Genomic DNA, 26,652 nt, shown 5'->3' with positions numbered 1-26,652 from the left:
AGGAGGTGGCTGTTAAGTGGCTCTTAGACCTGGATCCAGACTCCTTTTATATCAATCTGGTTTACCAATGGAACAAATGTTTGGACAACTATAGAGACTATGTGAAAAACTAAATATGAAGGAAGATAGCGATTTAACTTCTCATCAATGATGAAGTCTTTAAAGGCGGAGCACAAGTTCTGGCTGGAGAAGGAAACTGGCAGTGTCCTCCTCTGAGAAACCATCCAACAGGGATTGCCTAGGTCATTTAGGGAAACCACAGCAAATCCACATCTGAATTGGCAGAAATTGATCTGAATTTCCATCCTCCCCAAAGCAAGTCTAGTGTCTTACCACTGTGCCACCTCCCTCAGTGAAAAGTAATAACATGAAATCCCAATTTTATACTTTTCAAGGGACTTCAAAAATGGTGTAAAATGTGGGAAATGTAAAAGGTGGAAAATAATGTTTTAAATAGTAAAAATTATGTATACTATCCCCTTTGTATTTTGGCACATTCAGTACCACCTCAATTATGTAGAAAACAATATGTATGAAACTATCATGCTCATTATTTGTTTGTGAAACATCACAAAAAATACATATGTGAATGTTACACTTGACAATGAGAACAAATTCTCGAAACACATCTTGCTAAACGTGATCTGTGCTGTGCTGTGTTTAAATCAAAAACATTTGAGTAATGCAAAGTCAGCAAAGGTGTCAAATAGCGCTACAAGTGGCCCAACTATGAAGCACGCTAAATATGGTTCGACAAAAGTTTCATGACGATCACAAAAATTATGAAGCTATGCACGCGCATTAAAGACAATTTGGAAATGGTTGTGATTGGTCATGATATCTTTAATCGAATGAACCTAGTTACTCTCATCAACAACCACACTGAGTAGAGCTTGGCAGTGGCAGGAGATATGTCACGAATTGTTGAAACTTTTACCCATTTACCAGTCCGGTTCCACAGAGTAGCGTGCGCTGGTGTCAAGGAATTTAACCACATAATGTTTGTAAACACTACATGACAGCTAATGACATGTCAGCATCATTCCATATCAAATACATCAATTTTTTCTTCTTCACAAACATTTTTTCATAAAGCATTAAGTCAAGGGAAAATTATACATATATTAACACAAAACCAGGTGCGAATTAACATTGTGGACATGGAAAATTTGCTTGAAGCGATGAAAAACGTATTAAATGGCGGCAAAATGTTTATTCTGGGATGCGAAAGTGGGATGATACTGTATGTACATGTACCTGTTGGCAGTGTAGTTTCAGCTCTCTGAGACTGCAGATGTGTCTGCAAGTTGCGCTTGCACGCGCGCTGGTGTGTGTGTGTGTGTGTGTGTGTGTGTGTGTGTGTGTGTCTACTGCTGACAAAGGCCTTAATGGCTGAAAGCTATGATTGTGTGAATCTTTTTATTGTTCCTATCGTGGCTCAGCATGTCCGCTATATGGTGAGTGGCAACTTTTCTTCTCTCATATTGTTACCTGTGCCTTAGTAACTTAGTGTGTCTCTGATTTTCTGTACGTAACTTTTCTCAAAGAGGACTTGTTACCTTACTTTCCAAACCATCCTTTTGCACATGATTCACAAATTTTGAGAAAGATTTTAACACAATTTTTTTTTCTTTTTAAAAAAAGCTGGTGTGTGCTGGGAAGTACTAGGAGAAACAAATGAATCAGAGAAAACAATAGAAACTAAGATTTAATAATGGCCACAATAAAAATGAAATTCAGGCAAACAGGAAATACAGATAGATGAATGGATGGAAAATAACCAAGAAACTCTTTCTGATTCAGCAAGGCTGAATATCAAAAGACAAGAAAAGACCCACACTATACCTAATGGAGCAGCATGCAGGCACAATATGAATGTTTACTGCTGATGATTATACAATCTATCAAGTAATACAGAGATGGTCTTAATTCAACAGCACCAAATGGTTGTTGATGACGAGGACTAGGATTATTTTGTTTAGGGCGCTCAACTACTAAGGTCATTAGTGCCCAGTCACAAATGTTAGTGCACTAATAGTGTAGAAAAACGCAAGGGGGCAACATCATAAAGTATGTACAAAGCTGCAGAGAAACAAAATAAAAGAGTTAGATCTTGTTGGACAAGTCCGTCAGTGTAATAAAACGAAGGACATGAGCAGCTTCTCGAGTGTCATAAGCTAAAAGTTCCTGTAAGGTAGACGGCAGACATAGGGCAACACGAGAGTGAAAAAAATGGGGACAGGACAATAAAACATGGCGCACCGGTAAGGGGGGGGGGTTGTCCACCGGACAACAGGTAGTGGTGGCTAAATCGGCAATGCCCAATCCGCAACCTGGCCAAAATGACCTCCTCTCGCCGGGAAGGGCATGAGCAGGTCGTCCAAGCCGTCAGGATCGGTATGATGGCCCTAAGCTTATTTTCATGGAGAGAGGACCAAGCCTCATGCCACAATGATGAAACACTATGACAAAGAACCCCACTAACATCACTTGATGGGACACAAAAGGAAGCTGTCCGAGGCAGGAGGACAGCAGCCTTGGCCGCAGCATCAGCAGCTTCGTTCCCAGGCACACCAACGTGGCCAGGAATCCACAGAAAAAGGACACGAGCGCCGGTATCAGCTAGCGACTGAAGGGACCGTTGAATTCGTTGCACGAGAGGGTGGTCCGATTATTGGTCACGGATACTCTGAATGGCGCTCAAAGAATCATAGCAGATGGCATAGGGAGAATGACGATGGCGGCAGATATACTGAACAGCCTGATAGACAGCAAAAAGCTCAGCTGTAAAGCTCGAACACTGGTCAAGGAGCCAGTATTGAAAGGTATCATCCCCAACGACAAAGGCACATCTGATGCCAGCAGTAGTCTTGGAGCCATCTGTGTAAATAAAGACGTTATTAGTGAGCCTCAAACGAAGTTCAACAAACCTCGAGCGGTATATCGAATCCACGGTCCTCTCCTTTGGGAGCGAGTTGAGTTCAAGGTGAACGCGAATCTGAGCCTGGAGCCAAGGGGGCTTCGGGCTCTCACCCACTCAAAAAGTCATAGGGAGGGTAAAATCAAGTTGCTGAAGCAGGCGACAAAAGCAAACTCCAGGAGGTAACAGGCAGAAACATACAGCCCATATTGGCGGTCGAGAGAGTCGTCAAAGAAGGAGAAATATGACAGATGGTCGGGCACTGACATCAGTCGGTAGGCGTACCGATAAAGCAACATATCACACCGGTAGTTTAGCAGTAATGCGGCAGCTTCGGCATACAGACTCTCACCAGGGATGGTGTAGAATGCTCCAGTCGCCAGTCGTAATCCCCGATGGTGGATAGAGTTTAGACGGCATAAGATGGACAGCAGGGCAGAGAAGTAGACAAAGCTCCCATAATCCAGCTTTTGATCGGACAATGGACAGATATAAGTGAAGCAGGACCATTCGATCTGCTCCCCATGATGTACTGCTGAGAACACGGAGGACATTTAGGGAACGGGTACAACGAGCAGCTAAGTAAGACTCATGTGGAGACCAGCAAAATTTCCTGTCAAATGTAAGACCTAAAAATTTTGTTGTCTCCACGAATGGGAGAGCATCGGGACTGAGATGTAAGGATGGTGGAAGAAACTGTAACGCCAGAAGTTCATACATACCGTTTTCTCACCAGAAAAATGGAAACCGTTAGCGACACTCCAGGAATATAGATGGTCTAGACAACACTGAAGACAGTGCTCCAGGAGACATGTTCCCTGAGCGCTGCAGTAGATCGTAAAGTCGTCCACAAAAAGGGAGCCTGAAACGTCAGCTGGAAGGCAATCCATTATTGGATTGATAACTATGGCAAAAAGGGCCACACTCAAAACAAAGCCCTGGGGCACCCCATTCTCCTGGCAAAAGGCATCTGACAAAACACAACCCATACGTACCCTGAACATTCGATCCATTAAAAATGCATTAATAAAAAGAGGGAGGCGACCGCGAAGGCCCCAAGTGTGCATGGTGCGGAGAATGCCCGTCCTCCAACAGGTGTCTTAAGCCTTCTCCAAATCTAAGAACACAGCCACCGTCTGGCGCTTACGCAAAAAGTTGTTCATAATGAAGGTCCACAAGGTAACTAGGTGGTCAACAGCAGAGCGGCGCCTATGAAAGCCACATTGGACATTGGTAAGGAGGCGTCGAGATTCAAGGAGCCAAACCAATCAAGAATTTACCATGCGCTCCATCACCTTGCAGATGCAGCCGGTAAAGGAGATGGGGCGATAACTGAAGGAAGGTTTCTGTCCTTTCGTGGTTTGGGTATGGGAACAACAATTGCTTCACGCCAGCGTGTGGGAACATGACCTTCAGTCCAGATGTGATTATAGGCGCGAAGAAGAAAGCCTTTACCTGCAGGAGAAAGGTTCTTCAGCATCTGAATATGGATACCATTGGGCTCCGGAGCAGAGGATTGGGACCGGGCGAGTGCACTTTCGAGTTCCCACATGGTGAAGGTGGCATTGTAACTTCCACGATTCAAAGACTGGAAAGAAGATGGCTGTGACTCCTCTGCTTGTTTTCGGAGGAGGAAGGCAGGGTGGTAATGGGCAGAGCTCGAGACCTCCGTGAAAAAGCGGCCGAAGGCATTTGAAACATCCTCAGGATCCACAAGGACTTCATTTGCTACAGTCAAGCCAGAAATCGGGGAGTGGACCTTGGTGCCAGTTAGCCAGCGCAGGCCACCCCAGACAACCGAAGAAGGGGTAAAACTGTTGAATGAGCTGCTGAAAGCCACCCAACAAGCCTTTTTGCTTTCTTTGATAACATGATGACATTGTGCACGGAGTCGTTTGTAACTGATACAGTTCGCCATCGTAGGGTGGCGTTGGAAGGTGCGTAAAGTACGTCGCCGAGCACGAATAGCATCGCTGCATGCCGTAGGTCCAATAGGGGACTGGGACTCGACAGGGAGAAGAGGAAGTACAAGGGATGGAATATTCAGCAGCAGTGAGAATAACGTTCATGAGGTATGCGACCTGACTATTGCAGCAGGAGAAGTCTTGATCATGGGAGGTCGCCAGGGAGGTGAAAAGCCCCCAGTCGGCTTTGGAGATGTTCCAGCTAGTGGAACGTGGAGAAGGGGTGTGATGCAGGAGACGGATTATGCAGGGGAAATGGTCGATCGAGTATGTGTCAAGACAGAGCATACCACTCGAACTGACGTGCAAGTTGGATAGTGGCTATTGAGAGGTCCAAGTGGGAATAGGTATGCGTTGCGTCCGAAAGGAAGGTAGGTGCACCGGTATTTAAGCAGACTAGATTGAGGTGGTTGAAAAGGTCTGCCAAGAGGGAGCCTCTCGGGCAGGATGCTGGAGAGCCCGAAAGGGGATGGTGGGCATTAAAGTCTCCAATCAACAAAAATGGTGTAGGAAGCTGAGCAATCAGTTGTATCATGTCTGCCGTAGTAAAGGCAGACGATGATAGAGTGTAAACAGTACAAATGGAAAATGTGAAAGTGGGGAGTGTAATTCGGACGGCAACTACCTGCAGATCTGTGTGCAATGTGACTGGATCGTAGTAGACATCATCCCGAACCAGCAACATGACCCCTCCATGAGCTGGAATACCTGCCACAGGGGGTAGGTCAAAACACATGGAGGTATAGTGTGCCAGGTCAATACGATCACATGGGCGTAACTTCGTTTCTTGGAGACCTTCGACAAGCGGGCAGTACATTCGAAGGAGCAATTTTAGTTCCTCTCAGTTGGATCGAATGTCACGAATATTCCATTGAAGAAGTGCCATTAAGAAAAGAAAAAGAAGAAACTAGAAAGGGTCACCTCGATGGCCGCTGAGGGTCTGGCTTCGAGGGAGCACTGCTGCTGCAATCGATAGGTGGTGAGTCATGGTCTATCAACTCAACAGTTGCGTCTGTCACCTTCCTGAGCTGGTCAGGAGGGGCAGCTTCCTCCACTGGCGAAAGGCCAGATGATCAGCTACCAGCAGTGCGGCCTGGCGAAACTGAAGATGGCCGGGGACGGCAACCGCTGGGTGGCGCAGGAGAAGAAACGCGCCTCGGCGGAGATAAGAGAACTCTTTTTACTATGAGCCTTCTTTGACGTTTAGTCGAAAGAACAGGTGATGGCTGTGAAGTTTGGGTACGCAAGAAATCTTCGCGTGTCGGTTCTTTTTTGAAGGTCCGAGCATCTGATTCAGATGTCCTCGTCTTAGCAGTAGCAGATGATGATGTTTGAGCCTTAGGGTTGGTGGGAGGAAGAGGAGACACTGATCTGGTGATCTTAGCACTGGCCGATCTGACGACCAAATCGCTAAATGTTAGATCGCATGTCTGTGTAGCTACCTCCCTGGTAGGCCGAGGAGAGGCGAGAACGGTACTGGTTATTTTTTTTTTTTGTTTTAGGGCACAAAACTGCTATGGTCATTAGCGCCCGGCCCGTGTCTTAGGAAACAGTAAAAAACCGAAAATGGAAACCAGCAGCAATGGGAACGAAAGTCATAAAATTGGAGAAACTAAAAGCAGAAGGAAGGCTTAAAAATCCACTACAGAAAGGGGTTGGTTGTCCCCAAAAAAAACTTCAAATGACTGACGTCATTTCACTGGCACTAATAAACTCGAGTACGCGATCAGCTGAGCGCGTGTCATCTGCTAAAATCGACGATATATCAGGCGATAGCTGTAGATGGGAGTGTAACAGATTAAAATAGGGGCACTCAATTAAAAGGTGTCTTACCGTCCACAGCTGAGAGCAGTGGGGACAGAGTGGGGGAGGATCGCCGCTTAAAAGATGTCGATGGCTAAAAAGACAGTGCCCTATCCGGAGTCTAGTTAAAATTACCTCCTCCCGACGACGCGTTCGGGAGGAAGGGGTCCAAGCAGAAGGAAGAGCTTTCACGTGCCGCAATTTATTATGGGGAAGTGTCGACCAATGCGCGTGCCATAAATGAACAACACGACGACATAAAACGCTCCGTAGATCAGCGAAGGGAATCGATTGGATAGCTGGCCGAAGAAGAGAGACTGCAGCCTTGGCTGCAATATCGGCCGCCTCATTTCCACAGATACCAACGTGTCCCGGGAGCCACAGGAACGCCACAGAGACGCCCCCCAGGTGGAGCAAGCGCAGACAGTCCTGAATCCGGTGGACCAGAGGGTGCACAGGGTAAAGAGCTTGGAGACTGAGGAGAGAGCTGAGAGAATCTGAGCAGATTACGTACTGTATCCGCTGATGGCGGCGGATGTAGTGGACAGCCTGGAGAACAGCGTAAAGCTCCGCAGTATAAACCGAACACTGGTCGGGAAGCCGAAAGGGATTTTGGGTGTCGCCAACAATATAGGCACTGCCTACACCTAACGATGTTTTCGAGCCGTCAGTGTAAATAAATGTGGCGTCCATCACTTGTGCACAAAGAGCAGCAAATGCCTGACGATAAACAAGTGAAGGGGTACCATCCTTGGGAAATCGACAAAGGTCATGGAGCAGGCGGATCCGGGGACGGAGCCAAGGCGGTGCTGTACCCCAAGTTGTCAAGAAGGTTTTAGGAAAGCGGAAGGAAAGAGAATGGAGCAGTTGACGGAAGCGGACTCCCGGTGGTAGTAGGGAGGAGGGGCGGCCTGCATACCCTACATCAAAGGAGGCATCGAAAAAAAGGTCATGGGCTGGATTAGCAGGCATGGAAGACAGATGGCTAGCATAACGACTCAGAAGGACTGCTCGCCGATTGGACAGTGGAGGTTCAGCAGTCTCAGCATAAAGGCTTTCCACAGGGCTGGTGTAAAAAGCTCCAGACACTAAACATAATCCACGGTGGTGGATAGAGTCGAGACGCCGAAGAATAGACGGCCGAGCAGAGGAGTAGACTATGCTTCCATAGTCCAATTTCGAGCGCACTAAGGCGCGATAGAGGCGGAGAAGGACCACTCGGCCCACTCCCCAGGAGGTACCATTCAGGACACGGAGGGTGTTGAGGGATCGCAGACAGCGAGCCGAAAGATAGGAAACGTGGGAGGACCAGCACAGTTTTCTGTCAAACATAAGACCCAACAATTTAGCGACGTCTGAAAACGGAAGGTTGACAGGACCTAGATGTAAGGGGGGCGGAAGAAACTCCTTACGTCGCCAAAAATTAACACAAACGGTCTTACTGGGAGAAAAACGGAAGCCGGTTTCGATGCTCCAAGAGTGGAGGCGATCGAAACATCCTTGAAGACGTCCTTCAAGAAGGCTGGTCCGTTGAGAGCTGTAGTAGATCGCAAAATCGTCCAAAAAGAGGGAGCCCGAGACATCAGGAAGGAGACAATCCATAATTGGATTTATGGCAATGGCAAACAGTACAACACTCAGCACGGAGCCCTGGGGTACCCCGTTTTCTTGGGAGAAAGTACGGGAGAGAGTAGTGTTCACCCACACCCTGAATGTGCGCTCTGCCATAAATTCGCGAAGAAAAAGGGGCAGCCGACCTCGAAAGCCCCAAGAGAACAGTGTGCGGAGGATGCCTGTCCTCCAACAGGTATCGTATGCTCTCTCCAGATCAAAAAATATTGCTACTGTTTGGCGTTTCCGGAGAAAATTGTTCATGATATAAGTGGAGAGAGCAACAAGAGGGTCAACTGCAGAACGATGCTTTCGGAATCCGCATTGGGCAGGTGTTAAAAGACTGCGGGATTCCAGCCACCAAGCTAAACGGTAATTCACCATACGCTCCAAAACCATACAGATACTACTCGTAAGAGAAATGGGGCGATAGCTAGAGCGGAGATGTTTGTCCTTTCCAGGTTTCAGAACAGGAACGACGATAGCATCCCGCCGTCATCTGGGAAAAGTACTGTCGGTCCAAATTCGATTATAAAGGCGAAGGAGGTAACGCAGACTATGGGTTGATAAATGCAGCAACATTTGGATGTGGATACCATCCGGTCCTGGGGCGGAGGAGCGAGAAGAAGAGAGTGCATGTTGGAGTTCCCGCATGGAGAAAACAGTATTGTAGCTTTCGCGATTTTGAGAGGAGAAAGCAAGAGGTCGCACTTCCGCTGCACGTTTCTTCGGGAGAAACGCTGGCGGGTAATTTGAAGAGCTCGAAATCTCAGCAAAGTTCTGACCCAATGAGTTAGAAATTGCGACGGGGTCCACTAATGTATCATGCGTGACAGTGAGCCCAGAGACTGGGGAGAAACTAGGCGCGCCTGAGAACCGTCGAAGACGACTCCAAACTTCCGAGGAGGGAGTGAAGGTGTTAAATGAGGTAATAAAGAATTTCCAGCTTGCCTTCTTGCTATCGCAGATGACATGACGGCATCGCGCACGGAACTGCTTATAGCGTATATAGTTCGCCAAAGTAGGATGGTGGCAGAAAACGCGAAGAGCACGTCGCCGCTCGCGTATTGCGTCACGGCATGCCTCATTCCACCAAGGAACTGGGGGGCGCCGGGGCAATTCGGAGGTGCGAGGTATTGAACATTCCGCAGCTGTAAGAATAACGTCGGTAATATGTGTGACCTCATCGTCGACGCTGGGAAAGTGACAGTCATCGAACGTCGCTAGAGACGAAAAAAGTGTCCAATCGGCTTGGGCAAACTTCAAGCGTCGCGGGCGCATATATGGCAGTTGAGGCTGCAGTCTAAGGACACATGGAAAGTGGTCACTCGAGTGTGTATCATCAAGGGCGAACCATTCAAAGCGCCGAGCTAGCGGAACAGTACCGACCGCAAGGTCCAAATGAGATAAATTTGTCGTGGATGCAGACAAAAATGTAGGGACCCCAGTGTTGAGGCAAACTAGATCCGCTTGGTGGAAGACGTCTAGCAATAGTGAGCCACGTGGACAAGGGTGTGGAGATCCCCGAAGTGGGTGGTGGCATTGAAGTCCCCAACCAGCAAATAGGGGGGTGGAAGCTGACCAAGAAGATGAAGGAGATCAGCTCGTGCCATTGGTGTGGACGATGGAATGTATACAGTACAAAGAGAGAACGTGTATCCAGAAAGGGAAAGACGGACGGCGACAGCTTGGAAGGAAGTGTTTAAGTGGATTGGGTGATAATGGAGAGTATCATGGAGAAGAATCATGAGTCCTCCATGGGCTGGAGTGCCTTCAACAGAGGGGAGATCATATTGGACGGACTGAAAATGAGGGAGAACAAAGCGGTCATGGGGACGCAGCTTTCTTTCCTGAAGACAGAAGATGACCGGCGAGTAGGATCGTAAGAGGATCGACAATTCATCACGATTGGCTCGAATGCCGCGGATATTCCAGTGGATAATGGACATAGGGTGGACAGAAAATGGAAGAATGTGACCAAGGTTGCCGTCAAGTCAACAACTGCTCAGAGCTTGCGACCGACAGCGTGGAATGGCACTCAGCCGAAGGCAGAAGATCCTGATCCATAGGTTGTTCAGGAGTAGCTCCTGCCACCAGCGATCGGCCGGTTGATCGGCCGCCAGCAGTGCGCCACGTCGACACAGAAGACGGCCGAGGGCGATTTCCGCCAGGTGGTGCTGTAGATGAGACACGCCTTGGCGGAGAAGGAGATGAACTGGGTTTCTTATTAGCCTTCTTGGAAATATGATGTTTAGATGAAGGAGGAACCAATGGTTGTGAAGTTGGGGTACGAAAAAAATCTTCACGAGTATGCTCTTTTTTCGAAGTCTTGGTGTTTGACTTGTGGGCTCGAGATTTAGCAGAACCCGATGAAGGGTGAGCCATAGAGTGGGAAGGAGAAAGTGGTGAGGTTGAACGGGCAATCTTTGCGCTGGCCGATCTGACGACCGTAGTACTAAAGGTGAGGTCGCAAGTCTGCGTGGCCGCCTCCTTTGTTGGCCGAGGAGAAGCAAGGACAGTGCTGTATTTTCCTGTCTGAGGCACGGTGGGCTGTCGACTGGCGAATAATTTTCGAGCAGCAAAGGCCGACACCTTTTCCTTCACTCTGATTTCCTGGATGAGCTTTTCGTCTTTATAAATGGGGCAATCTCGAGAGGAAGCAGCGTGGTCACCCATACAGTTGATGCAGAGAGGGGATGGAGGTGGACAAGCACCCTCATGGGCATCCTTGCCACACGTAACACATTTGGCCGGATTGGAACACGACTGGCTGGTGTGATTGAACCGCTGACACCGATAGCAACGCGTAGGGTTTGGGACGTAAGGGCGAATGGAAATTATCTCATAGCCTGCTTTGATTTTCGATGGGAGTTGAACTTTGTCAAATGTCAAGAAGACAGTGCGGGTTGGAATGATGTTCGTGTCAACCCTTTTCATAACTCTATGAACAGCCGTTACGCCCTGATCAGACAGGTAGTGCTGAATTTCTTCGTCAGACAACCCATCGAGGGAGCTTGTATAAACGACTCCATGCGAGGAATTTAAAGTGCGGTGCGTTTCAACCCGGACAGGGAAGGTGTGGAGCAGTGAAGTACGCAGCAATTTTTGTGCCTGGAGGGCACTGATTGTTTCTAACAACAAGGTGCCATTCCGTAATCTGGAACAAGACTTTACAGGACCTGCAACTGCATCGATACCTTTCTGAATAATGAAAGGGTTGACCGTGGAGAAGTCGTGACCTTCGTCAGACCGAGCAACAAAAAGGAACTGTGGCAACGATGGAAGAACTGTCTGTGGCTGAGACTCAGTGAACTCGCTTGTGAGCAGACATAGTGGAAGATGAGGAAACCATTGCGGAAGAATCCCCCATGATTACCAGCATCTCCGATGGCGCGCTCCTCCCTTGTGGGGGCCCCCTCTGAGGGCACTCCCGCCTTAGGTGTTTGTTCACACCTCATGTCACACCTCCCGACAAACGGACGAAGGGACCAATCAGCACTTTCGGAAGGTATCAGCTCGTGTAATCACCCCTCCCTGGGCCTGGCCGTTACCAGGGGGTACGTACGTGTCTTACCTGTCTACCTGGGGCGGGGAATTACGCGTTACCCCATCACCGGCTACGCATGGAAATGCGTGGGTCGGCCTTCAGACACGCACAGGGAGGAAAAAAGAGAAAGTGAAAGGAAAGAAGAGGGGTCTCTAACGCCGCAGCGGAGAAAAGGGCAAGGAGAAGAAGTAAGGAAAAGAGAAGGACAGAGGAAGGACGAAGACTTGCAATCGTAGAAAGCAAGGAATTGGTAACAGTTTCGAGCGTCCGTCTCCGGACGTAGGCACAAACCATACTCCCAGAGGGGGAGAAAGGGAAGGAAAGAGCATGAGGTGAGGGGGGGGGGGGGGGGGCAAGCTGGGGGATGGGGAAGGATGTGGAAAGGGAAGGTATGCAGCCCGGAAAGGAAGGAGGGCCACATTAGCTCGGGGTCCCGTGCTCACTACGCACGTATCCACAAAAGATTGTGGAGCCCCTGGGGGGGAACGGTACTGTACTTCCCTGCTGGAAGCACAGTGGGCTTTCTGCTATTGAATAACTTGCGAGCAGCCGAAGTTGACACCTTCTCTTTCACTCTAATTTCCTGTATACTTTTCTCATCTTTGTAGAAGGGGCAGTCGAAAGAGGAGGCAGCATGGTCGCCCATGCAGTTGACGCAACGAGGGGACGGAGGTGGACAGTCACCCTCATTGGTGTCCCTGCCACAGGTAATGCATTTAGCTGCACTTGAACAAGACTGCTGCAGTGTATGGTTAAACCACAGACAATGGTAACACCTTGTAGGGCTGGGTACATATGGCGAACAGAAATGATCTCATAACCCGCTTTAATTCGTGAAGGCAATTGCACATTATCGAATATCAGGAATATGGTTCGGGTCGGTATGAGGTCCTTGTCGACCCTTTTCACGACCCGATGGACGGCCGTCACTCCCTGATCAGAGAGGAAAGACAGAATCTCATCATCAGTTAGTCCATCGAGTGATCTGGTATACACCACGCCACGCAACGAACTGAAGGTGCGGTGGGCCTCCACCCGTACAGGGAAAGTGTGTAAGACAGTGGCTCGAAGTAATTTTTGGCCCTGGAAGGTGCTCTCTGTCTCCAACAGCAAGGTACCGTTGCACAACCGAGTACAAGATTTCACTGGTCCTGCAATCACATCTACATCCTTCTGAATGACAAAAGGGTTGACTTTTGAAAAATTGTGACCATCAGATCTTGTGACAACAAGAAACTTCGGTGCTGGTGGTAGAATTTTCGGAACAGGAGTTTCATCTAGCTTTTTTTTGGGCAGAAGACAGGGAAGAAGAAGAAGAAGAAGAAGAAGAAGAAGAGAAATCCATTGCGGATGAATTCCCCATAATTGCCAGCGTCTCAAATGGCGCGCTCCTTCCTTATGGGGCCCCCCCTCAAAGGGCACTCCCCCCCTTACGTGATTGTCCACACTTCAGGTCACACCTCCCGAGAAATGGACGGAGGGACCAATCGGCACGTTCGGAAGGTAACAGCTCAGGCAATCACCCCTCCCTGGGCCTAGCCCTTACCAGGGGATACATGTGTGTCTCACTTGTCTACCCAGGGCGGGGAATCACGCGTTACCCCGTCACCGGCTACGCGTGTGAACGCGTGGGTCGGCCTTCAGACACGCACAGGGAGGAAAGAAGGGAGGAAAGAGAGAGAGGGATAGAAGAAAGAATCTCAAACGCCGATGTGGAGAATAAAACACGGAAAAGAAGACTACAAGGAGAATAGGGCAAGGAGAATGAGGCAGAGAGAGAAGTAAGGGAATGAAAGCAAGGAGGAGAGTGAACGTAGGGAAAGAACAATAGAGGAAGAAAGCGTGAGAGTGGAGAAAAACAAAGGAAACAGGATCCTGGAGTGTTCACAGGTCTGTCTCCGGACAAAGGCTCGATACATTACTCCCAAGGAGAGTGAGTGTGAAGGGGAGATAAGGGGGGGGGGATAGGATTCGGGGATGAGGAGGGATGGGGAAGGGGGGGTAGGGCAGCCCAGAGAGGAAGGAGAACTGCACTAGCTTGGGGCCCCGTGCTCGCCACGCACATATCCACAAAAGAGTTGTGGACCCCCTGGGGGGGGAGGATTAGGGTGGTGGTGGTGGTGGTGGTGAACCAGTGATGGTTATCTCCTGGTCGAGGCACTGAATGTACTCACCTTTAGTAGGATTTTTCTCCCACTTCCATACTGGCGTAAAGTCTGTGAAACACTGTGAGCACTTAAAAGCATCCGGCGGAGGTGGTGTTTTCTGGTCTTTCGTTATGAAATCCACAACATGCTCCAAACCAAGCAGATAAATAAATTCCGTATTTGATGGGTTTGGTATAAAATGCATTTCAGGCGGCGGTGGCTTTGGTGGAGGAATCTGAAATTGATGAAACAAACAAATAGTAGTTACATCTCCTTACTGCTTACCACAATATATTTTCATCATCACTAAACCACAGCATGTACAGAAAGATTACAATATTCCAAATTCAAGTATAGATACAATACACCAAACTAAAAGCAGGTAATGCTCAACCGCAGATAAATAACTATGGTCCACAGGTGCACTGAACTCTATACAACCTCACTAGCTTTTGAGTATCCACTCTTCTAGTTATGTTGCAGTAAACACATACTCACAGAAATGCAAACACAGATTCACAAATTCTCTTCTATTGGTGAGACAACACACTTTCCTAAAAAAAAAAAAAAAATAAAAAAATAAAAAAAATTGTTCTCTTTGGTCATTAGCACGAGTTCTGCAACAGAAACAGTTACAGCTATGACAACTCCAGCATGATTGGAACTAGGTTAGGAAGTGAATGTGAGGTCTCTATTTTCAAACAGTCTTTTACACTATAAATTTAATAAATGAAGTTATTTCCCTGTGATGCTGTACTTTCCTTTTCAACTTAACACTTTATTAATTGATTAACTAATTTTGCCCTCTTGGGTGTTGTTAAGCAACATCACAGTAACAATTGTTGTGGTTACACCACGTTACAATCCACATATCAGTTTTGGGGGGGGGGGGGGGGAGAAGCAACATGTGATTGTGTTCATAAGAAGAGTTTTGCACAACCATGTTTTTCCACTTCAGTAGTTACACAAACATAATTGGGTGGGTTCACTGCCATTTATGCTCACAATTCAACCTTTTTAGGAGGACAAATTTAAGGTTTACAACACATTGTACATTCAAAATTACATATTTCTGGAGTAAATTATGGCACCATCAACAACACGTAATGTGTAATTTCACTCATTATATATAAATCTATAGTTAAAACATTTGAACTAATTAAAACTTGCAAAATCATGATCTTAAAGATGAGTTGGTAATGGGAATGAGATTGAATACAAAGTTGGCAACCTATTCAAGAAACAAAACTATTGTTTACTGTCAAGAGACACAAAGAAAAATGAAAATTCGGACAATGTCATTACTTTGATCCTGTCATAGTTTCATAAAATTGTTCATTGTCATTTGAAACAGTGCCATGATCACAATGTAAACCCAGAAAACAAGGATGCTAGCAAGGCGGCATAAAATTCAATAGGTCCACCATACCTTTTCTGTTTACTTCCGTAACGAATCTCCAGGGTGAGCTGCTTGAACTTCCAGAATGAAATTTTCACTCTGCAGCGGAGTGTGTGCTTGATAAGTTGATACTGAGCCAAGCTCACTGATGGGGCCCCCCGTCCTGCTTCCAAACACACATGCCTTTATCTTAAATCCAGCTCCCGAAATTCAACTTTGTCATCCAGGGTTTCTTTATCAACAACAGATGTTCCAAGTGCTTTACCATGATTGATATGCTGCATTTTCAGCCACTTGCTTTCATTTCCAGCATTTCCCCCTAGTGACACACTTCTGAAAGTATTTAATAGTCAGAAAATGTGAAAGTTATATTTCATGAACCAACTTATTCACTCTTTAGGCTTCTGCCATCATCCTGCGTCAGTCCTTTGGTATGTAAATCGTTCTCTTCTTTCTAGCAGTTCCTACACAAAATCACCAATGTTGGATAGGTATGAATGGCCCAAAAAAAAAAAAAAAAAAAAAAATTGTTCTATATTTTCGACACCATTATTGGACAAAACAGAAGACAGAAGTGTGAGGGCTACATTCAAATTCCTATTTTGTCTAATACAAGAACAGGACCAAATGACAATATGCCTTAATACCTTCTTGAAGTTATCAGCCAGGATGAAGCAATCTCTGAGAGGCAGAATATGTAATTCTTTCATCCCAAGAATTTCATAACTTTAATGCCAAAATTATAAACATATAAGTTCCGTTTGTAGTAAGCTCCCAGCTTTCCTTAAATGTGGTTCACGCTTTGTTTCCCCTAAATGATAAGCATGTTTAGTTTTGATAACCATTGTATGAATCGGTACCATTTTGCAACTGCTCTGCAGTGTCACATTGATGTTATTGATGTTCATAATATTTTCTTGTCTTCATAGCCTACAACAACATGCACCTAATATTAAATGAATGTTTTGTACACAACAAAGCACACAACTCTCACGTAACCAAGACTATCAGGTGGTGACTGCTCTGAGCACTTTGATGTACACCATTTGATTGCAAAAGTGCTCATCAGTTTCGTTCCATGTATTAACATTCAGCACACACTGTGAACAAATTACTGAATTAGGACCCACACCACTTCTCAGATACAAAGATCTGCCCATACAGTAATATTACATGGTGTCAGTCCATTTTCCAATATTTGTGATATACACCACTTGCTAGTCAACATGCCCATATTTAATGTGTTATCTACGTTGGTACTGTGCCTAAATCTGCTAAAAATAAATGCACTTTCTCTACTTCACACATTGGCTTCACACTCATGCTTCCTGCGCCTGTGTAAAACTCTCATGGCTGTGTAAAATTTGTAACACTATTATCGATATGACAAATAATTGTCTTATTTAACTTCTTTGTCTATTTTTACTTAGTGTAACTTCTGTATGACAATGCTCTTTGATGCAACATCTATGTAAATGTTTCATTCATTATTTATGACCATTTACCTAACTGTAATTAATCTAAGGATGCAATTTCAAAAGTAATGTACCATGAAAGAATGGAAGTGTTAAAACTTTACTTGTAATACTGTTTCATGCATACGGCATGTAGGTTCGTAATCATGTAAAACATGGAAAGAAGCCCCTCAGCAACAAAACTTGCTTGGCAGGAAGAGAGAAGGTGGTTCTGGTGGTTGAACCGCAAAGCTCCTTTGTGGCACGAATCAGTTAGTAGATAGCAGGCAATGTGTTCGCATCTTGTGAACTGATCGATCCAAGGAGAACAGCAAGATCATATAACACAGCCTTGGGTGTGGAAATAACCTGCCTTATTATTCATAGCATACTTTGGCGGGCTCTGTACTATGAAAATCCAATGCTAAGAAGAGAATTTTCAGAGCTAGTTGCACAACATGAGCAATGGATATTTTTACATCCTTTTTTCAACAGCCACGGCAGACCGACACTGGCACCACTTTCATTTCAAACTGTAATTTGAGTATTGTATAACTGCGTGGACCAATTATGTGGTTTCTTTATCAATAATAAGTTTGTGTAAAGCACCCATATTTTATCCTTAGTCATTTATCTAGACAGGTTCCTATCTTAAGCGTCCCATTTTATTGAGCTGAAAATTCATTTCGGTAAACTCACTATAGTTAATAAACTTTGTGGAGTACAGAATTTCATAATTATTCAGTGAATGTAAGTTTTGAAGTACTCCATGTACTTTTTATATCACCTTAAAGGCTACTCTTATTGAAGTATCGGGACAGTATTACAGTTACCTGCAAAAACACTGATGAAATAGGAGGTATGGTACTGCGTGAAGAGTTTGACAGAGCACTGAAAGACCTAAGTCGAAACAAGGCCCCAGGAGTAGACAACATCCCATTAGAACTAATGATAGCATTGGGAGAGCCAGGCCTAACAAAACTCTACCAACTAGTGAGCAAGATGTATGCGACAGGCGAAATACCCTCAGACTTCAAGAAAAATATAATAATTCCAATCCCAAAGATAGCAGTTGTTGACAGATGTGAAAATTACTGAACTATCAGTTTAATAAGCCACTGCTGCAAAGTACTAACATGAATTCTTTACAGATGAATGGAAAAACTGGTAGAAGCCGACCTCGGGGAAGATCAGTTCGGATTCCGTAGAAATATTGGAACACATGAGGCGATACTGACCCTACGACTTATCTTCGAAAATAGATTAAGGAAATACAAACCTACGTTTCTAGCATTTTTAAACTTAGAGAAAGCTTTTGACAATGTTGACTGGAATACTCTTTCAAATTCTGAGGGTGGCAGGGGTAAAGTACAGGGAGCGAAAGGCTACTTACAATTTGTACAGAAACCAGATGGCAGTTATAAGAGTTGAGGGGCATGAAAGCGAAGCAGTGTTTGGGAAGGGAGTGAGACAGGCTTGTAGCCTATCCCCGATGTTATTCAATCTGTATATTGAGCAAACAGTAAAGGAAACAAAATAAAAGTTCCGAGTAGGTATTAAAATCCATGGAGAAGAAATAAAAACTTTCAGGTTCGCCGATGACATTGTAATTCTGTCAGAGACAGTAAACGACTTGCAAGAGCAGTTGAACGGAATGGACAGTGTCTTGAAAGGAGGGTATAAGATGAACATCAACAAAAGCAAAACGAGGATAATGGAATGTAGTCTAATTAAGTCGGGTCATGCTGAGGGAATTAGATTAGGAAATGAGACACTTAAAGTAGTAAAGGAGTTTTGCTACTTGGGGAGCAAAATAACTGATGATGGTCGAAGTAGAGAGGATATAAAATGTAGACTGGCAACCGCAAGGAAAGCGTTTCTGAAGAAAAGAAATCTGTTAACACTGAGTATTGATTTAAGTGTCAGGAAGTCATTTCTGAAAGTATTTGTATGGAGTGTAGCCATGTATGGAAGTGAAACGTGGACGATAAATAGTTTAGACAAGAAGAGAATAGAAGCTTTCGAAATGTGGTGCTACAGAAGAATGCTGAAGATTAGATGGGTAGATCACATAACTAACGATGAGGTATTGAATAGAACTAAGGAGAAGAGGAGTTTGTGGCACAACTTGACTAGAAGAAGGGATCGGTTGGTAGGACATGTTCTGAGGCACAAAGGGCTCACCAATTTAGCACTGGAGGGCAGCATGGAGGGTAAAAATCGTAGAGGAAGACCAAGAGATGAATACACTAAGCAGATGCAGAAGGATGTAGGTTGCAGTAGGTACTGGGAGATGAAGAAGCTTGCACAGGATAGAGTAGCATGGAGAGCTGCATCAAACCAGTCTCAGGACTGAAGACCACCACAACAACAACAACAACAACAACAACAAAAACAACGCCATACATGGCAGAAGAGGAAAACGTGCACTTCAAATTCAGCGAACAATTGGAATTAGCCAATACTGTGGAATGAAACACTTTGTTTCAAATAAATTGATTGCCTCAGTGGAAAAGATTAATAAAGCAAAATTTCTTTAGCAAATTGACAAAAATAACTTCATTGTTCTACAAGGCGATTAATGCTTGACTGACAAAAACTTTGAAATCAAATCAAATCAAATCAAATCAGAAAACAAACTAATAATATATTTTTGCCTTCCATAATTATGTGAATGTTTTTTAATTCACTCAATAGCTCCCAGCCACAGAAATCCGTTCTGTTTTCATTTGAAGTGGGACCTGTAAACATAGAGGACACAGCGAAATCACTTAACACAAACTCGCGACACATGGAGACTAACCCCTCCCCACTACACTCAGACAACTTTGCATATGCACAAATCTGGCAGCTAGGGCGTGTGAGAAAATTTTTTTTGTTAGCATCTGTCTGCTCGCTGCTACTGGCGATACAGCTAACCGCCACAATTTAAGTAGCCCAAAGTGGGAGAAGGTACTGCTCATACGTCGGTCATCCGCACATGCACATGAGCCCACTGGCAATTGGTCAAACAAACCTGTGATGTCCCTCTCGTAGAAAGTAGTTTGTTGTTATGAAGTATTACATAGTCTTTGCCCTAAGGTCTTTGATATACTTTTGCTGTTTGCACATCCTTGTGCGTGAACGGTGTTTCGTTGTTGTAAATGGTGCATTTCCTTTGCAACTTAAGTTTTATTTTTCTTCTCTCTCGTTTATGTTTCATTGCTGCAGTATTATTCTCCAGTAGCAGGATGCAGTAACATTCTTTGCTAGAGTATCAATTCTTATAATAAAACCTGAAACAATGAAAAATTCCTGCAATTCCGAAAAATTCCCTGGTTTTCTCTTGGATGAAAAAATTACTGGATTTCCCGGTTGTCCTGGGTCATATACACCCTGAATCAGTACAAAAGATACAATTACTTGAAAACTGTTTCAATGGTAGTAATTTCCAATAACCAAAATGACAAAAGAACCCCTTGCCCAAGTTATTAGTACTCCACCATTAGTACGTAATGTACAGCCAGTTAGTGTTACTGAGAGCAAGTTGTTGCCTAAATGTATTAATACTCTACCTGTGTAGTTCATGTCAAACTACTGGCATGTTACTTGCTAAACTGCACTACAGCCTTGTACCTTATCAGCAAAACAGAAATTCAGTATCAAGTAAAGTAAATCACAATAGTTAACTTTGTTTATAAACCATGCTAGTACTTTGTGCAACTTTGTCTAATTTGGCTACCAGCCATTTCCTAGTAAGTAATTGCAGTTCACTTAATTACTTACAGAACTTTGGTTTGATTCTCTTTTGTTCTGGTACTGCTTCCCTTCTATTTAGAGAAACAAAAACAGTCTGACACTTTGCCATTATGCATGATTGTGGTCAATTAAGTATCTTTTTACAGGCGTAACAGTATCGGTGTATGGCTAATTTAGTGGTAGCCAGTTGTGTTATAAACTCTCATTAGTGACACAATCACATGTTGCTTTTTACCCTCACTCTCTTGTACAAAGTATAACAAGCTGTACGAATAATGATTTTTATTGTGACGTAGCTTGGTAATGCCAGTTACCTAATTACTAAATGATGAAATAAAGTGTTTACTTCGAAATAAAAGAACAATGCACACAGGAAAACGACTTCCTTTAAAAAATTTAATGGGGTCTTTGATAGGTATATGATCTCTGCAGTGAAGTTTTGTTGCACAGAATACGCTGATAACTTTTTTGGCAGTCTAGGGTAGGTATCTGGAAGGCAGGTAAGGAAAGCAAGACATTGTCTGGGAGCTTGTTGTTTCAGCTGTTGAAGGACAAGGGTGTGCGTCCAGAATGACTTTTTCACTCCGCAACAGAATGAGCACCAATTTCAATACATCAGCTGTTCGCCCACCTGTGCCAAGTGACATCTGATTGCGTGCAGGTGTGCTCGAGCTGGAACAGCCTGGCCAAGGCGATTGTTCCTAAAATGAATCTTTCAATCTGCAGCAGAGTATGTGCCAATTTGAAACTTCCCAGCAGATTAAAACTGTTTGCCGGACTGAAAGTCTAACTGTGAACCTCTTCCACCATGGACAAATCTTCTACCAACTGATCTATCCAGTCCCAAATCACAACTTTATTTCCCGCAGTACATCTCTCCTAACTTCCACACTTCATACAGCTCTTCTGCACACCTTACAGGGTTAGAACATCTGGAAATACAGTATTGTGGAGAACTGTAATAGAGACAGCCCAGGGGGTTGTTTCCAGAATAAATCTTCCAGTCTGCAAATAAGTGCACACTTCCCTAGGCTGCGGCTAAGCCAATGCTGCACAGTACCCTTTCTTCCAGGAGTGCTGTTATGCAGGATAACTTCCGTGAAGTGTGAAAGGCAGCAGGAAGTTACTGGCAGAAATAAAATATTCTCTGTCTCTCTCCCTCCACACCCCCCCCCCCCAATTAACACCAATATGTCTATGTAATAACGTATAGCATTTTGAGGCTTGTCACGCACTTACACATTCATAATTATTTAGGCAGCACCAATGCTGACTTCAAAGGTATTCATGTCACAAATAACTTTTTAAAAAAGGTCAACGAGAAAAAAGTGATACAAATCTTTGGATCAATTTTGGCACTCAAACAGCAAATTCCACGAGTATCAGCACTGTGGGGTTTACAACCTCCTAGCTTCAATAGGACTGGAAATTAGGGCAAAAATTCGTTTTTTTAGCTGCTGCCATAGGCTGCCCTGCGCAACAGGTGTGTTGTTTGGGAATATTATCGGCTGCTTTATCAATGTCCTTTTCAGGGCAGCTTACATGTCAGGGCCAAGTAAAGGTTTTACAGTACCTGACATGCAGGCTGCCCTGTGCAACAGGTATGTGGTGGTGTAGCAGTATCATCCTGCTTTACTGACCTCTTGTGCAGGGGCTACACACACGGATAGGCATGGATGGGGGAAGGTTATGATGGATAGAGGAGGGGACAGATAGAGAGGACGGGGGACGGGGGTAGGAGGGTATGTTCAGAGAAGGGGGCAGGGGGGGGGGAGGGGGGGGAGAGAGCAGAGGTGTGTGTGTGTGTGTATGTGTACAGGGTTGGGAAAAGATGGATGGTGATTGGGGGAGGGGGGTAAGGTAGACAGACACAAGGTGCAGGAGAAGGAGATGGACAAACCAGGGAGGGAGAGGAGGAAATCTATGGAGAGGGCAGGGAGGAGGAGATGGACAGAGAGAAAGGGGAGAAGGCACGTTGTGCGTGTAACACTGGCAGGCACTGCCAGGGCTACATGTGAGGATAGAGACTGCTAAGCAGAAAAAGGATTGGGGGGGGGGGGGGAGGCTGAGGGGATGGACACACACATAGAACACACATTAAATGGACCATGGCTACATATACTGTGGTGACAAGGTACCCCAACAGTCTATACAGGGTAAGAGTTATCCTCACAGTCGGGAATTCTTCGGACAGCTTTCAACTGCTGTCGACTACAAAATCAAAACAATAGCTGTCAACATGGCAACAGCAAAACTGAGGTATTTCCAGAGAGACGCTTATACACTCGCATCACCTGATGTGTAAAGACAGTTCACATTACTTCATTTACAATTATAAATCATAATAGGAGGGTGATTCAAATGAAAACTTCAAAAGTGCAATACTTGTTTCCAATTGTAACAATGAACAAAAAACTTGCATCATTTTTTGATGTATTTTTCCTGACACTGAATGCATGTGTTCTACTGCTTTGGAAATGTGCAGACAGCTAGCCCTAAATGCGGATGAGTAGGAAGATCAAATCTGTAATGTTCGGACACAGTATTACTAGTGTCCTGCTTGACACAGTCCAGTCTTTTAAGTATCTGGGCGTAGCGTTGCAAAACGATATAAGGTGGAACGAGCATGTGAGAACTGCGGTAGAGAAGGCGAATGGTTGACTTCGGTATATTGGGAAAATTTTAGGAAAGAGTGGTTCACCTGTAAAGGAGACCACATACAGGACGCTGGTGCAATCTGTACTTGAGCACTGCTGGAGTGTTTGGGATCCTTAACAGGTCAGATTGAAGGAGGACATCAAAGCAATTCAGAGGGGGGGGGGGGGGGGGAGGCACTAGATTTGTTACCGGTAGGTTCGAACAACACATACGTGTTACAGAGATGGTTCGGGAAGTCAAATGGGAATTCCTGGAGGAAAGGCAATGTTCTTTTCGAGAAACACTATTGAGAAAATTTAGAGAACCAGCATTTGAAGCTGACTGCCAACCACTTCTACTACCATCAACATACATTGCACATAAGGATCATAAAGATAAAATATGATAAATTAGGGCTCACATGGAGGAATACAGACAGTCATTTTTGCCTAGTTCTATTTGCGAGAAGAACAGGAAATGAAATGAAAAGTAGTGGTACAGGGTACCCTCCGACACACACAATACTGTGGCTTGCATAGTGTCGCTGTAGATGGTCAGAGAGGTGGAAGGAGAGGGAGAGGCAAGAGACGGATGGAAGATGTAGTGTGGTAGAGAACAGGTGGAAAAGAAAGAGAAGGACAAGGAGATGGTCAGATTGAGGGGAAGGAAGATATTGTCCAAAAGAGGGGGCAGAGTAGATCGACAAAGAAGGGGGGTGGGGAGGAGATTGAGAGACAATGAGTGGTGAGGACAAAATGAACAGTCAGGGGTGGGTGGATGAGGTGGGCAGAGACATGGGGAGGAAGTGTTGGACACAGAGGGGAAGGAGGCAATGTGCGCAATGTACATGTTGAATGTGTACGCAAGTGTAGCCACGGGGAAAAGACTAACTAGTACATAATAAACAATTAGAATGGCAGAAAAGCTCTCTGATCAGAGGGACCTTAGCATGCAACTATTTTGTAGTCAATTAAATGCACCATCTAAAACTTATGTCTCTGAAGTTTGTTGGTGGCAAAATATTATTACATTTGTAGCTTTATGCATTAAACAGAAGAAGGAGAAGAAGAAGAAGAAGAAGAAAAAGGAAATAAGAAGAAAGAGAGAGAGAGAGAGAGAGAGAGAGAGAGAGAGAGAGAGAAAGGCTGCACACGAGTTTGTCACTAAATTTCTGTTATCTCTTGCAAACCCTTTGAAATATTTTGTCATACATAAATAACAGTGACTAAAGTGCAAGACTTTCTGGCTCTAATGTTTTTCCAAATCATAAACTGTATCTTACTCAATTCCTTTCTCTAATAGTTATTTGCTTAATAAGAATACCGTTTTATTATGACTACTACTTTTCTGCGATTTGCATACCTGCAGCAAAGTTTTCTCAAGCTGCTTTCTGAGGGCTAATTTTGCTGCTGCTTGCCGTTGAGCTGGTGTCTGTGTGTCCTCAACCCTTGGACGCTCCTGAAGAAATTATAAGTTAAGATTTCTAAATGCTCAGTGCAATCTTAAAATTATCATGAAAATGTTACATTCTATCACAAAACATGGGACACAGACTTCAGCAGAAATGACAATCAACTTTCTTCTTGGTCTTAAAGTATTAAAACTCTAAAGTAGTTTTCCCATGATTATTCTAAACCTCAAGGGTAGTTAACTACCGTAAAAGTAAGTATCGATTAAAGGGCTGAGCCAGTTGCACGCGGCTGCATTGTCAAACATGGTTCTTGACTAGTGACTAGACATGTAAGGTTTTCACACAAACATTACATATACTGCCTGGGGAAAAAAAAAAAAAAAAAACAACACTTCAATTAAAAAAACTTAAATTACAAGCACTTATAGGACACTCACCTACTATTTTATGATAAAATATTGAATATTGTGGTAAGGTGTCATTCAGGTCTCTAACAATGGAAAAAAAGACGATCATAACAAATACAGTTAGAGACGCAGAAGTAACACGAATGAATTTGAGGAAACTCGTGAAAGTAATGCTCCTCTGTCTTTGGTTTTCTACACTTCTCAGGTCCATCTTCTCATCTTCATATGTGTGTATTACTTCCTCTTCCACCAAACACAGCATTCAGCCTTTCAGGCATGCTCTTGATTAACGTTTCGAATTTCTATTGAGGAATCATCTCCCTTCTTTCAGGAGGTTCTCCCACAGGTTCTGTAAGACCCCCGAACAGTGTTGACGGGCACTCTTACCCAGCTGGTCTCGTATACAATCAATAGGATTCATATCAGGACTTTGAGTAGGCCAACTAGAAGAGTACGTATTATTAGTCTCTGCTTCATTCATGAGCTCTTGCACAATTCTCACAACATGCATTAGTCTAAAACTATCTCCCAATGGCTCGAAAGGCACAATGTGTTCCAAAAGGATTTTCTCCACATACTGATGAGTAATACAGCTCCAAAGAACCATGAAGATGAAACTCATCCTTGCAGTCATACCGATTCCTGTCTACATCTACATCCACATCCATACGCCGCAAGCCACCTGACGGGTGTGTGGCGGAGGGTACCTTGAGTGCCTCTGTCGGTTCTCCCTTCTATTCCCGTCTCGTATTGTTCGTGGAAAGAAGGATTGTCGATATGCCTCTGTGTGGGCTCTAATATCTCTGATTTTATCCTCATGGTCTCTTCGCGAGATATACGTAGGAGGGAGCAATATACTGCTTGACTCCTCGGTGAAGGTATGTTCTCGAAACTTCAACAAAAGCCCGTACCGAGCTACTGAGCGTCTCTCCTGCAGAGTCTTCCACTGGAGTTTATCCATCATATCCGTAACGCTTTCGCGATTACTAAATGATCCTGTAACGAAGCGCGCTGCTCTCCGTTGGACCTTCTCTCTCTCTCTCTCTCTCTCTCTCTCTCTCTCTCTCTCTCTTCTATCAACCCTATCTGGTACGGATCTCACACTGCTGAGCAGTATTCAAGCAGCGGGCGAACAAGCGTACTGTAACCTACTTCCTTTGTTTCCGGATTGCATTTCCTTAGGATTCTTCCAATGAATCTCAGTCTGGCATCTGCTTTACCGACGATCAACTTTATATGATCATTCCATTTTAAATCACTCCTAATGCATACTCCCAGATAATTTATGGCATTAACTGCTTCCAGTTTCTGGCCTGCTATATTGTAGCTAAATGATAAGGGATCTTTCTTTCTATGTATTCGCAGCACATTACACTCGTCTACATTGAGATTCAATTGCCATTCCCTGCACCATGCGTCAATTCGCTGCAGGTCCTCCTGCATTTCAGTACAATTTTCCATTGTTACAATCTCTCGTTATACCGCAGCAGCATCCACAAAAAGCCTCAGTAAACTTCCGATGTCATCCACAAGGTCATTTATGTATATTGTGAATAGCAACGGTCCTACGAGACTCCCCTGCGGCACACCTGAAATCACTCTTACTTCGGAAGA

The 26,652-nt window shown here is 44.7% G+C and overlaps 1 protein-coding gene across 3 annotated transcripts in view; it reads right to left on the bottom strand.

The window, feature by feature from the left end:
* The window catches only part of LOC126262788 (transcriptional repressor p66-alpha-like), an 83,167-nt gene that overhangs the window by 12,643 nt on the left and 43,872 nt on the right, over positions 1–26,652 (bottom strand). For all 3 annotated transcript variants that reach the window (XM_049959609.1, XM_049959611.1, XM_049959610.1), the window contains 2 exons: positions 24,583–24,678; positions 14,020–14,227 (listed from right to left, as the gene is read on the bottom strand). In XM_049959609.1, coding sequence (XP_049815566.1) covers positions 14,020–14,227; positions 24,583–24,678 — 304 coding nt within the window. The remainder of the gene's footprint in view (positions 1–14,019; positions 14,228–24,582; positions 24,679–26,652) is intronic.

The sequence above is a fragment of the Schistocerca nitens genome, chromosome 6 (assembly GCF_023898315.1).
Source record: "Schistocerca nitens isolate TAMUIC-IGC-003100 chromosome 6, iqSchNite1.1, whole genome shotgun sequence".
Lineage (NCBI taxonomy): Eukaryota > Metazoa > Arthropoda > Insecta > Orthoptera > Acrididae > Schistocerca > Schistocerca nitens.
The sequence above is the reverse complement of the archived record's forward strand: the minus strand, read 5'-3'. Positions and strand labels throughout refer to the sequence as shown.